This window comes from Hyperolius riggenbachi, chromosome 1 (genome assembly GCF_040937935.1).
Source record: "Hyperolius riggenbachi isolate aHypRig1 chromosome 1, aHypRig1.pri, whole genome shotgun sequence".
Classification (NCBI taxonomy): Eukaryota; Metazoa; Chordata; class Amphibia; order Anura; family Hyperoliidae; genus Hyperolius; species Hyperolius riggenbachi.
The window spans coordinates 197,066,123-197,080,218 of NC_090646.1; the positions used below are offsets into that span (position 1 = coordinate 197,066,123).

A 14,096-nucleotide genomic window follows, 5' to 3' on the forward strand; every position below is an offset into this window, starting at 1 on the left:
ATAATAGGAAATTACACCAATATAAGAGATGGGTATTCACATCCAACAGTTCTGACATTACTAATTGGTCAGCTCAGCCAGTGCACAGCGCCCCCCCTAAACAGGTGGCGATTTAACCTCAGGCTGTCAGTCACAAAGACCTAGTCACTCCTACAGGGTGTAGGTCCCCTGCTGCCTCTCTGGCAAGACCCCCCTTGGCTGATATGTGCTTCCAAGTGGTTGTGGAGTTTAACCCTCAACGATAAACCACTTCTAATAGTGTGGAACCTTTTGCTTTATTGTCCAAAGTTAAAAGGCAAACAAGCTTGCAGACTAATTATCTCCCGGGTGGCTGTCATCCCTTCCACACCTCACGGTCCACTCCTGCTCACGTGCTGCTAATGATTCACTAGCAGCAGGTGACTGGGGGTGGACAGAGAAGTGTGGAAGTAAGGATGGCCACCTGGGAGTTATTTGCTCAACAAGCTTGTTTGCCTTTTAATTTTAAACAACAAATGTGAATCCATATTTTGGAATTCCAACATCACTCCAGGTTATGACACTGGAGACTGACACCTGTGGAGGTCAGGGAGCATAAGGGTAATCTGTGATCTGTTAGTGGAAGGAAAATTGATGTCATGTTGTGTCATGTCAAGTATCTTCCAAACATAAGCTGCCTTATTCAAAACTCTTATGCTATGTGGCTTTATAGCTTAGATTCCTAAAAAGGGCCTTTCTCACAAAGAAGCCTAACTTCTACTGTCGTTTGCCCTGATGGTCTACGGTTTCTCAGCAGACCAGACCCATTGCTGGTAGTCATGCTGTTTTTGGATAAATTGCTTTGGTTTGGCATTCAAGGTACCATAATTGGGATTCTCAGCAATCCATATTTTATAACAAACCTCAGAAAAAAGCCAAAATATTCTTCTAGGCCAAATATGCGTTGCAGCCTAGGTAGTTAAAAACTGGAGGTCTTAGCCTTCTGCTAGAGATACAGGGAGTGCAGAATTATTAGGCAAATGAGTATTTTGATCACATCATCCTTTTTAAGCATGTTGTCTTACTCCAAGCTGTATAGGCTCGAAAGCCTACTACCAATTAAACATATTAGGTGATGTGCATCTCTGTAATGAGAAGGGGTGTGGTCTAATGGCATCCACTCCCTATATCAGGTGTGCATAATTATTAGGCAACTTCCTTTCCTTTGGCAAAATGGGTCAAAAGAAGGACTTGACAGGCTCAGAAAAGTCAAAAATAGTGAGATATCTTACAGAGGGATGCAGCACTCTTAAAATTGCAAAGCTTCTGAAGCGTGATCATCAAACAATCAAGCGTTTCATTCAAAATAGTCAACAGGGTCACAAGAAGCGTGTGGAAAACCAAGGCGCAAAATAACTGCCCATGAACTGAGAAAAGTCAAGCGTGCAGCTGCCAAGATTCCACTTGCCACCAGTTTGGCCATATTTCAGAGCTGCAACATCACTGGAGTGCCCAGAAGCAAAAGGTGTGCAATACTCAGAGACATGGCCAAGGTAAGAAAGGCTGAAAGACGACCACCACTGAACAAGACACACAAGCTGAAACGTCAAGACTGGGCCAAGAAATATCTCAAGACTGATTTTTCTAAGGTTTTATGGACTGATGAAATGAGAGTGAGTCTTGATGGGCCAGATGGATGGGCCCATGGCTGGATTGGTAAAGGGCAGAGAGCTCCAGTCCGACTCAGATGCCAGCAAGGTGGAGGTGGAGTACTGGTTTGGGCTGGTATCATCAAAGATGAGCTTGTGGGGCCTTTTCGGGTTGAGGATGGAGTCAAGCTCAACTCCCAGTCCTACTGCCAGTTTCTGGAAGACAACTTCTTCAAGCAGTGGTACAGGAAGAAGTCTGCATCCTTCAAGAAAAACATGATTTTCATGCAGGACAATGCTCCATCACACACGTCCAAGTACTCCACAGCGTGGCTGGCAAGAAAGGATATAAAAGAAGAAAAACTAATGACATGGCCTCCTTGTTCACCAGATCTGAACCCCATTGAGAACCTGTGGTCCATCATAAAATGTGAGATTTACAAGGAGGGAAAACAGTACACCTCTCTGAACAGTGTCTGGGAGGCTGTGGTTGCTGCTGCACGCAATGTTGATGGTGAACAGATCAAAACACTGACAGAATCCATGGATGGCAGGCTTTTGAGTGTCCTTGCAAAGAAAGGTGGCTATATTGGTCACTGATTTGTTTTTGTTTTGTTTTTGAATGTCAGAAATGTATATTTGTGAATGTTGAGATGTTATATTGGTTTCACTGGTAAAAATAAATAATTGAAATGGGTATATATTTGTTTTTTGTTAAGTTGCCTAATAGTTATACACAGTAATAGTCACCTACACACAGATATCCCCCTAAAATAGCTAACACTAAAAACAAACTAAAAACTACTTTCAAAAATATTCAGCTTTGATATTAATGAGTTTTTTGGGTTCATTGAGAACATGGTTGTTGTTCAATAATAAAATTATTCCTCAAAAATACAACTTGCCTGATAATTCTGCACTCCCTGTAGAGTGATATGCAGAAAAAGAAATGTACCACTTTCAGAAAACTATTATTACCCTAAATCCCTAAATTACAAAACTGTCCAGGTTAACCATATTTGGGGCCCTTGGTCAGTATGGCCCCAAATAATACAGTGGTTTGCAAAAGTATTCGGCCCCCTTGAAATTTTCCACATTTTGTCATATTACTGCCACAAACATTAATCAATTTTATTGGAATTCCACGTGAAAGATCAATACAAAGTGGTGTACACGTAAGAAGTGGAACAAAAATTATACATGATTCCAAACATTTAAAAGAAAAAATAACTGCAAAGTGAGGAGTGCGTAATTATTCAGCCCCCTTTGGTCTGAGTGCAATCAGTTGCCCATAGACATTGCCTGATGAGTGCTAATGACTAAATAGAGTGCACCTGTGTGTAATCCAATGCCAGTACAACTACAGCTGCTCTGTGATGGCCTCAGAGGTTGTCTAAGAGAATATTGGGAGCAACACACCATGAAGTCTAAAGAACACACCAGACAGGTCAGGGATAAAGTTATTGAGAAATTTAAAGTAGGCTTAGGCTACAAAAAGATTTCCAAAGCCTTGAACATCCCACAGAGCACTGCTCAAGCGATCATTCAGAAATGGAAGTAGTATGGCACAACTGTAAATCTACCAAGACAAGGCCGTCCACCAAAACTCACAGGCCGAACAAGGAGAGCGCTGATCAGAAATGCAGTCAAGAGGCCCATGGTGACTCTGGACGAGCTGCAGAGATCTACAGCTCAGGTGGGGGGAATCTGTCCATAGGACAACTATTAGTCGTGCACTGCACAAAGTTGTCCTTTATGGAAGAGTGGCAAGAGGAAAGGAAAAGCATAAGAAGTCCCGTTTGCAATTTTCCACAAGCCATGTGGGGGACACAGCAAACATGTGGAAAAAGGTGTTCTGGTCAGATGAGACCAAAATGGAACTTTTTGGCCAAAATGCAAAACGCTATGTGTGGGGGATAACTAACACTGCACATCACTCTGAACACACCATCCCCACTGTCAAATATGGTGGTGGCAACATCATGCTCTGGTGGTGCTTCTCTTCAGCAGGGACAGGGAAGCTGGTCAGAGTTGATGGGAAGATGGACGGAGCCAAATACAGGGCAATCTTGGAAGAACCTCTTGGAGTCTGCAAAAGACTTGAGACTGGGGCGGAGGTTCACCTTCCAGCAGGACAACGACCCTAAACATAAAGCCAGGGCAACAATGGAATGGTTTAAAAGAAAACATATCCATGTGTTAGAATGGCCCAGTCAAAGTCCAGATCTAAATCCAATCGAAGATCTGAAAACTGCTGTTCACAAATGCTGTACATCTAATCTGACTGAGCTGGAGCTGTTTTGCAAAGAAGAATGGGCAAGGATTTCAGTCTCTAGATGTGCACAGCTGGTAGAGACATACCCTAAAAGACTGGCAGCTGTAATTGCAGCAAAAGGTGGTTCTACAAAGTATTGACTCAGGGGGCTGAATAATTACACACACCCCACTTTGCAGTTTTTTTTTTTTTTAAATGTTTGGAATCATGTATGATTTTTATTCTACTTCTCACAAGTACACCACTTTGTATTTGTCTTTTACGTGGAATTCCAATAAAATTGATTCATGATTGTGGCAGTAATATGACAAAATGTGGAAAACTTCAAGGGGGCCAAATACTTTTGCAAACCACTGTATATAATATATAAAATAACATATGACCCTGATGCAGTAACTTGCAGTAATACTGCCGTGCACAGACAGCGCATGGCAACGCGCAACAGCAAGTACCGCAAGTTATGCTATTAGCGTGATCTGTGGTACTGGAGTAGCGCAACCGTGTCTATGGTAACACATGTTACTAACAAGCATTACCATTAGTAATACTTATTACCATAGTAATGGTTGCATTACTCAAGTCCTGCGCTAATAGTGTAACTACACTGCGGAAGTGTAATTTTGCTGTGTGCTGTCTGTGCATGCAGTATTACCGCAAGTTACCGCATCAGGCCTTATGACCTTTGTAGATCAGATCAACGCATAATGTTGCATGTTTCTTTTTTATACCCAGTACGTAACCTCTCTCCTGTTGTTTGACAGTGTTTCCAGGGCAAGTCACCTCATATATATTCATGAGAAAAGCTGTTGTATTGTGATTGTTTGTAACTGCTATGCATCAGGCATCTGTTAAATAGAGATGGCCCGAACCTCTGATTTTTGGTTTGCGAACCGGGTTCGCGAACCTCCCGCGAAAGTTCGGTTCACACAAACTTTTGCAAACCGCAATAGACTTCAATGGGGAGGTGGACTTTGAAAACTAGAAAAATTTATGCTGGCCACAAAAGTGATGGAAAAGATGTTTCAAGGGGTCTAACACCTGGAGGGGGGCATGGCAGAGTGGAATACATGCCATAAGTCCCCGGGAAAAATCTGGATTGGACGCAAAGCAGCGTTTTAAGGGCAGAAATCACATTGAATGCTAAATTGCAGGTCTAAAGTGCTTTAAAACATCTTGCATGTGTATACATCAATCATGGAGTGTAATTAGAGTACTGCTTCACACAACAGTGACTGTCCAGCTGATCAAATTTGGTCTGTCCACAATGAAGCAACTACCTTATTATTTTTGGTGTGCCACCATCTGAGACACTCATATAGCCGGCGGTCATTGCTTCATTGTGATACGCAAGCCCCTTCACCGCGGCAAGGTACTGATCACGAAGGGGAATGGGCGCATGTACATACCTTTTGTTTTGTTGTTGCAGCCAGAAAAATTAGGCAGGCATGTACACGCACCAGAAAAATTATTATAGGGGAATCCGACTGGAGTCCTGGACCCTGTTGGTGGTGGCGGAAAAGGCAGTCAAGCGGCCTGCAGGCAGAGATGCTGTGTGGGGAGCGACTTAGTCTTGGGGCAGGCAGCCAGTCACACGGCATGCAGGCAGAGATGCTGTGTGTGGGGACTGACTTAGTCTTCGGGCGGGCAGTAGCCCTCCGGGATCCATGCCTTATTCATTTTGATAAAGGTGAGGTACTGAACACTTTTGTGACTTAGGCGACTTCTCTTCTCAGTGACAATGTCTCCAGCTGCGCTGAAGGTCCTTTCTGACAGGACACTTGAGGCAGGGCAAGACAGAAGTTGGGTGGCAAATTGGGACAGCTCTGGCCACAGGTCAAGCCTGCGCACCCAGTAGTCCAAGGGTTCATCGCTGCTCAGTGTCTACATCCACACTTAAGGCCAGGTAGTCAGCTACCTGCAGGTCCAGGCGTTGGTAGAGGGTGGATCCGGAAGCGCTAAGGCGAGGCGTTGGACTAAAGAATGTCCGCATGTCCGACATCACCATGAGATCGCTGGAGCGTCCTGTCCTTGCCTGCGTGGACATAGGAGAAGGATTTCTGGCAGTGGTACCTTTATTGCGTTGTGCTGTGACATCACCCTTAAACGCATTGTAAAGCATAGTTGCCAGCTTGTTCTGCATGTGCTGCATCCTTTCTGCCTTCTGGTGAGTTGGTAAGTGGTGAGTTGCCTATACCGAGGGTCTAGCAGCGTGGCCACCCAGTACAGCTCATTCCCTTGAGTTTTTTATACGGGGGTCCCTCAACAGGCTGGACAGCATGAAAGACGACATCTGCACAAAGTTGGATGCAGACGTACTATCCATCATCTCTTGCTCTTCCTCAGTTACACGGTAAGGTGTGCCTCTCCAATACCTGACATTGCAGTGACGTCAGGTAAGTCCTCCTCCTCCCCCCAGCCACGAACAATACCACGGGAACGTCGAGCAGCACAAGCCCCCTGCGACGCCTGCTGCGGTTGTTCTTCTGCCTCCTCCTCCTCTAAAGAAACACCTTCCTCATCATCCGAGTCTGACTCCTCTTCCCCACACGACTCTTCCTCCTCCTCCCCCCTCTGTGCTGCCGCAGGTGTTGAGGAAACATCTGATTCTGATGTAAATTGCTCCCACAACTGTTCCTGCCGTAACTGTTCCTCTTCACGCTCCTCCACAGCTTGATCCACCACTCTACGCACGGCACGCTCCAGGAAGTAAGCGTACGGGATCAAGTCGCTGATGGTGCCTTCACTGTGACTCACCAGGTTGGTCACCTCCTCAAACGGCCGCATGAGCCTGCATGCATTTCACATCAGTGTCCAGTTTCGGGGGCCAGAACATCCCCATCTCCCCAGATTGTGTCCTTCTACTGTAATTGTACAGGTACTGGGTGACGGCTTTCTCCTATTCTAGCAGACGAGAGAACATGACCAGGGTCGAATTCCAGCTATCACATATCAAGGGGCTATCACATATCAAGCGTCTCACCGGTAAGTTGTTTCTCCGCAGAATGTCCGCAAAGCATGCCATGGCCGTGTAACACCGCCCGAAATGCCCACACAACTTCCTGGCCTGCTTCAGGACGTCCTCTAAGCCTGGGTACTTTGACACAAATCTTTGAATGACTAGATTCAGCACATGTGCCATGCAGGGTACATGTGTCAGCTTTCACAAATTCAAAGCAGAGAGGAGATTGCTGCCGTTGTCACACACCACGTTGCCGATCTACAGCTGGTGCAGGGTCAGCCACTGATCCACCTGTTTGTTAAGAGCAGCCAGGAGAGCTGGTCCAGTGTAACTCTCTGCTTTGAGGCAAGACATGTCTAATATGGCGTGACACTGTCGTACCTGGCTTGCAGCATAGGCCCTGGGGAGATGGGGCTGTGTAGCTGAAGAGGAGATCGCAGCACCAGTAGAGTTGAAGTGCGACTCAGCCGAGGAGGAGGAGGACAACAGCGAAGAGGATGTAGCAGGAGGAGAGGAGGTGGCAGGAGGCCTGCCTGCAAGCCGTAGAGGGTGTCACAAGTTGGTCCGCTGCACAGCCACGTACTCCCTGCTTGTCATCGGTCACCAGGTTGACCCAATGGGCTGTGTAAGTTATGTACCTTCCCTGACTGTGCTTGGCAGACCAGGCATCCGTGGTCAGGTGGACCCTTGACCCAACGCTGTGTGCCAGAGAGGACACCACTTGCCTCTCAACTTCAAGGTACAGTTTGGGTATCGCCTTTTTAGAAAAATAATTGCGGCCTGGTATCTTCCACTGTGGTGTCTCAATGGCCACAAATTTAGGAAGGCCTCAGAGTCCACCAGCTTGTATGGTAACAGCTGGCGAGCTAACAGCTCCGCCACGCCAGCTGTCAGACGCCGGGCAAGGGGGTGACTGGCAGAAATTGTCTTCTTCCGCTCAAAGATTTCCTTCACGGACACCTGGCTGCTGTGGGCAGAGGAGCAGGAACCGCTCAAGGGCAGAGGTGGAGTAGAGGAGGGTGGCTGTGAAGGTGCAAGGGAGAAAGCAGCTGAAGATGCTGCACCTGAAGGAGGAAGAGGAGAAGGAGGGTGGCTTTTCTTTTGTGTGCTGCTTTTGCTCAGGTGCTCTTCCCATTGCAGTTTGTGCCTTTTCTCGATGTGCTTTCGTAAGGCACTTGTCCCTACTTGAGTGTTGGCCTTTCCACGGCTCAGTTTTTGGAGGCAGAGAGAACAGATGGCATTGCTCCGATCTGAGGCAGACACATTAAAAAATTTCCAAACCGCTGAGCCCCCCTGGGGTGATGGCACTATGGTGGCATCAGCAGCTGACGTTGAAGGGCATGTTGGCTGGCTGTACATAGGTGGCGATACATGGCGCCGGACACTGCCACCAGCTGTTTCTGACGACGAGCTCCCCCTGCTTTTTTCAGGAACTCGTCTCCTCCTACTCCTCTCTGACTCCCCCTCTGAACTGTCCCCTTGGTCATCTTGTCTATTAGGAACCCATGTGGCATCCGTATCATCATAATCATCCTGCCCAGCTTTGTTTGCCTCAGACACCTCCAAAAATGCATCAACAGCAGGTACTTCATCCTCCTCCTCCTCGCACATTATGTCCATAGTGTCGCCGCCTAACTCAGACATATGAGGTGGTGTAACTTGCTTAGCGCCTTCATCTGGTTGTAACAATAATGGCTGTGAATCAGTTAAATCCCCACCAAATAACTCCTGCGAAGTGTCAAATGCAGCGGTTGTGGTGCTTTTAGTAGCGCTGGTGGCTGCGGAAGATGATGTGTTCTGTGTTAAATAGTCAACCACGTCCTGACTATCTTGAGAGTTGATGGGACGTGCCTTCTTCTGAGCACTGTACTTTGGGCCAGGGCCGCACGAAATCGCATCAACAGGACCTTGCACAGACCTGCCAGGTGGGCTTTCTCTGGGTCTGCCTCTACCTCTGCCTGTTTTGTCCGTTGTGTCCATATCGGGGGGGGGGGGATGAAGTGAAAGGTATGCACTGACTTGACTAATACAATGTGCAGTCACACAGGTGCAGTTAACAGGTATGCACGGAGTGGTATATCACACTGCGTGCACTCACGTAGGTAGGTGGGTGCACTGAACACAACAGGTAGGTATATGCAGTGCTGAGGTGGGTGCACTGAACACAATAGGTAGGTATATGCAGTGATGGGTATTACAATGTGCACCTGTCACACACAGACAGGTAGCGGACTGGCACAGTGACACTGCGTGCACTCAACTCACGTAGGTGGGTGGGTGCACTGTGAACAGGTAAGTAGGTATATGCAGTACTGGGTATTACAATGTGCACCTGTCACAGACAGGTAGCGGACAGGCACAGTGACACTGCGTGCACTCACGTAGGTAGGTGGGTGCACTGTGAACAACAGGTAGGTAGATATATGCAGTAATGGGTATTACAATGTGCACCTGTCGCACAGAGACAGGTAGCGGACAGGCACAGTGACACTGTGATCGCTCAACTCATGTAGGTAGGTGGGTGCACTGTGAACAACAGGTAGGTAGGTATATGCAGTACTGGGTATTACAATGTGCAGCTGCCCGTCACACACACAGGTAGTCACTGAATGTGCTGGGCCTGGCAGTGGCACACACAGTATGAATTATCAAGGCTGTCTATGCAACACAAGTGTCAGTGGGACACACAGAAAAAAATAGATCACTAGAACAAGATTAGCTCTCAAAAGAGCTGTTGTGGGGTGCTATTTCAGCAATATGAATCAGCAAGCTAACAAGCCTACAAGAGCGTAACTAATCTTTCCCTATGAGAGTCTGCAGCAGCAGCTGTCCTATCTCTATTTACTGCAGGCACACAAGTGAGTCAAATGGCCAGCTGTGCCTGCCTTTTATAATGGGGGGGAGTGGCTCCAGGAGGGAGTGTAGCCTGATTGGCTACAATGTGCCTGCTGACCTTGATGTAAAGGGTTAAAGTTGACCCTAATGGTGCATTATGGGGGCGAACCGAACTTCCGGAAAAGTTCCCGGTTCTCCGCGAACGCGAACCACCGGAAGTTTGCCGGCGAACCGTTCGAGCCATCTCTACTGTTAAACTCCTGTCCTTTGTGATATCTATTCTAGTCCATGTGTCATAATTGGCACATTATGTCTGTTCTTTTGTAATGTAAAAATATGGAGAAAGTTGGAAAAATAAATATCTAGAAACATTCAAAAAGGAAGCTCTCAAGTAATTTCGTTGTGTTACACAATGACAACAAAGTGAATTGAATTGGAAGAAAGCAACAGTTGTACCTCCAAAACAGGGGTGCCCATTGGGTAGATCGCGAAGGATTTCTGGGTAGATCTCACACTGCCTGCCTGAGTGCCGTACGCATTGTACTCTGTCTCTTTAACATGGATGAGCTTAGTGTGATATGCTGTCTTGAAGTTTTGCAAAGTAGTATAGAGGATTATAATGTTGCAAGATGAGGAGCAGTACATTTAGAAGCATTATGTGCTACTGCTGATTACAATTATGTCGGACACTGGGTATAATGTTATTCTTTTTGGTCAAGCACTGTTCTGTTTGGCTTACTGAGGAGGACTCTATGATATGCATCTCATTGAGTCACTGATGGATTGCTGCTGTGCATGTGCTGCAGTTGTGGCTTGCACCTTTAGGTGAACGCTACTTGGTAGATTATTTTCAATTTGTAATTTTCCAAGTAGCTCTCAAGCTGAAAAGGTGTGACTACCTCTGATCCAAATAAAAAGCCCCCTAATGATAGGTCAAATTTAGAACCCAGTAACTTACTACGCATTTCACAGATTTCAGCCTGCTTCTGCAGGTCAAGTGCTGAAGTTAACAGTAACACGGAACTGCTCTGGTTTGTCTTATTGCTCACTATGACATTACGATGCGTTGTTAATGAGTTCTTATAGTGTTTATCCTACATAAGTGGTCTTTCATTCAAATACAAATCCACCACTTTCCTCCTTTGTAAACTGTTTTTAATTATTATTGTGCTGTTTTTCATTTTCTGTCCTGTGGACCAGCAGAGTCCATATTAAAGCCATAGAGGTCCCAGGAGCAGCAGGTAGTGAGGGAAGATATTCCCAGTGGAGACACAAACAACAGTAAAAAATTCAGAGACAAATATCAACCTTTGAAAACACATCTGTTTACCTAAAGTCTGACAGTCATTATCTAGCAGTATTAATAACAGTTGATGCATTTTTTTTGTTTTTCCAGTCCTGAAGCCAGATAACACCTTTGAAATCCTCATCGATCAAACAGTTGTTAGTCAGGGAAGTCTTCTGGATGATGTTATCCCACCGTTAAATCCACCAAAGGAAATAGATGATCCAAAGGAAAAGAAGCCTAAAGAGTGGGACGAGCGGGTCAAGATTCCTGATCCCGATGCTGTGGAACCAGAAGACTGGTAAATAAGATGTTTCTTTCTGGGTTTATGCTGAAGAAGAAAAACAAGGCAATTGGGAAAGTGGAAAGAAAATGTTCAGTATGGGGTCAGTTCTATGATCTTATTTTACAGAGCATAGGAAAACATAAAACAAGCAAAGTGTTGCCCAGTGTCAGCAGATGGAATGCTTGCTGTTATGTTCTAGACCAGGCATGGGCAAACTTGGTCCTCCAGCTGTTGAGGAACTACAAGTCCCACAATGCATTGCAGGAGGCTGACAGCCACAGTCATGACTCATAAAGGCAAATGCATTGTGGGATTTGTAGTTCCTTAACCCCCTTGCCGTTCTAAAAAATCCGGCAAGGAGGCAGCGCCGCACTTTTTTTTGATGTTTTTTTTTTTTTAAATCATGTAGCGAGCCCAGGGCTCGCTACATGATAGCCGCTGAGCAGCGGCATCCCCCCACCCACTCCGATCGCCTTCGGCGATCAGAGTATGCAGGAAATCCCGTTGAGAACGGGATTTCCTGCAGGGCTTCCCCGGTCACCATGGCGACCGGGCGGGATGACGTCACCGACGTCATGGACGTCGTGACGTCAGAGGGAATCCCGATCCGGCCCTTAGCGCTGCCTCGCTGCCTGGCACTGATTGGCCAGGCTGCGCAGGGGGCGGGGGGGCGGCTCGGCGCGGCGGGTAGCGGCGAATCGGCGGTGAGCGGCGGCGATCGCGTAGTGCTAGCTGCGTGTAGGAAAAAAAAATTATGCAAATCGGCCCAGCGGGGCCTGAGAAATCCTCCTGCGCAGGTTACCCCGAACTGTGTTCGGGATAACTGGCAAGGAGGTTAACAGCTGGAGGGCCAAGTTTGCCCATGCCTGTTCTAGACTATAGGAGGGATTTAGGTGTTATGTAATTGGTTACTATGGGTAGACTGACTTCTAGAAAAGGGCAATGTGATACTAATAATTCTGGCTCGTATGTTTTGTTTTTTTTATGCAAATTGTATGCAACTTGGTACTTGGCCAATCAAATGCACTCCCTGACAATTCTGCATGGCCCAATTCCAATATTCATACAATTAGCTTTAAGTTTGTAGGCGCTTGTCTACTTTAGGGAACCCAACAGGAAACCTCATAGGGAAACTATCGCTAACGTGATAGGGTGGATGGATCCCTCTTAAACTACTAGGTTTCCAATAGGTTGTAGTAAACTATGCCCACTGTATTGAGTCAATTACAATGCTTTGTGCTGTAAGGGCTCTTTCACACCAGAGCCCACTTCTGGCGTTTTAACGCAAAGTCTATACTTTGCGTTAACCAAGGTAAAAGGAAAGTCCATAGACTTTCCTTTTACCTTTCACACCCGACGCTGCGTTTCGATACGTTGCGGTACGACGCGTCCCGGCGCATTTTATCGTCGGGAATCTCCGTTTCCATCTCGGGGTAATAAACTACCACCGCCGCTACTCAGCGTCGCACCGGAGTTTCCTGACGACACGCCGCAACGCGTGCAGGAGCCGTTCTCCTGCACGCTTTTGGTGTGTAACGAGCCTAAGAGGTTTATCAGATTAGAGAGCTGTTACCGATAAGATTTTCTGCTGGGTCACCTAAAGTGCCGATTTGTATGCTGTCTGAAATTATTAGCATCTCATTGGCTGTCTCTATTTACCACATAGGCCTCAATTCACGGAGCTTTATCAAACACTTTATCAAACGTTTGATAAATTACCTCATGGCTAAAATCTAATTTTGAATTCACTAAGGTGTTATATATTTATCGAATGTTTTACCGATAAAACGTTCAATAAATATATAACACCTTAGTGAATTCAAAATTAGATTTTAGCCATGAGGTAATTTATCAAACGTTTGATAAAGTGTTTGATATAGCTCAGTGAATTGAGGCCATAGTTTTCAAATCAGAGTTTTCCAGAATGTGAGATGCATCTCACTATTGGTACTCATTTTCTCTGTAAAATGCAATTTCCCTGCACTACTGTGAGAATGTGCTTGCGACTGTGTCACCTACCAAGAGGGGAAAATGGTACAGGCCAGGATATGTAACTGTTTTAAGTAGTCCAATGTTCTTGCTGAATGTTGGCAGTGTCATGATGTTTGGGAAACACTACAATAGGTGATTGGTCCCTAATATTTGCATTTTATTGAGGATAAAGCAGTGATCTGACCATTCTTGTCTGTGTGCATGGTGAGTGGAGGGAAATAAACTTTCCATAAACTTGCACTCTAACTAGCAAATATATGGCCTTGTGTATGCAGTACAGGTCAGAGAGTGGGAAAAGGTAGGGCAGGCAGTCACTAGGAATTGGAAGTAGAAGTTGGTGGGCAAAGGATGCGGGTGGTGGTTGGACATTCTGCTTGAGTGTTGTTTTGTAGTGTTGTTATATTATTTTCTGAGTGGTGATGTGATGTGTGCTATGCTGGTGGCTCTGATCTTATGTGAAGCTGGACAGTACTGTGGTGACCACATTATATATATATATATATATATATATATATATATATATATATATATATATATATATATATATATATATATATATATATATACATATACATATACATATACATATATATATATATATATATATATATATATATATATATATATATATATACACATATATATATATATATATATATATATATATATATATATATATATATATATATATATATATATACATATATATATATATACATATATATATATATATATATATATATATATACTAGCTGGTCGCCCGGCGTTGCCCGGGTATGTAATTGGCTAGTGTTGGCTCTGTCCACTTTTTCTAATCCTAACACACAATTACCTAGTTTGTGAGCTTTGCGGTCTTT

General features: G+C 45.3%; 1 protein-coding gene across 1 annotated transcript in view; it reads left to right on the top strand.

Moving 5' to 3' along the window:
• Positions 1 to 14,096, top strand: part of CLGN (calmegin) — a 122,646-nt gene that overhangs the window by 76,124 nt on the left and 32,426 nt on the right. The window contains exon 8 of the mRNA XM_068279599.1: positions 11,073 to 11,262. Coding sequence (XP_068135700.1) covers positions 11,073 to 11,262 — 190 coding nt within the window. The remainder of the gene's footprint in view (positions 1 to 11,072; positions 11,263 to 14,096) is intronic.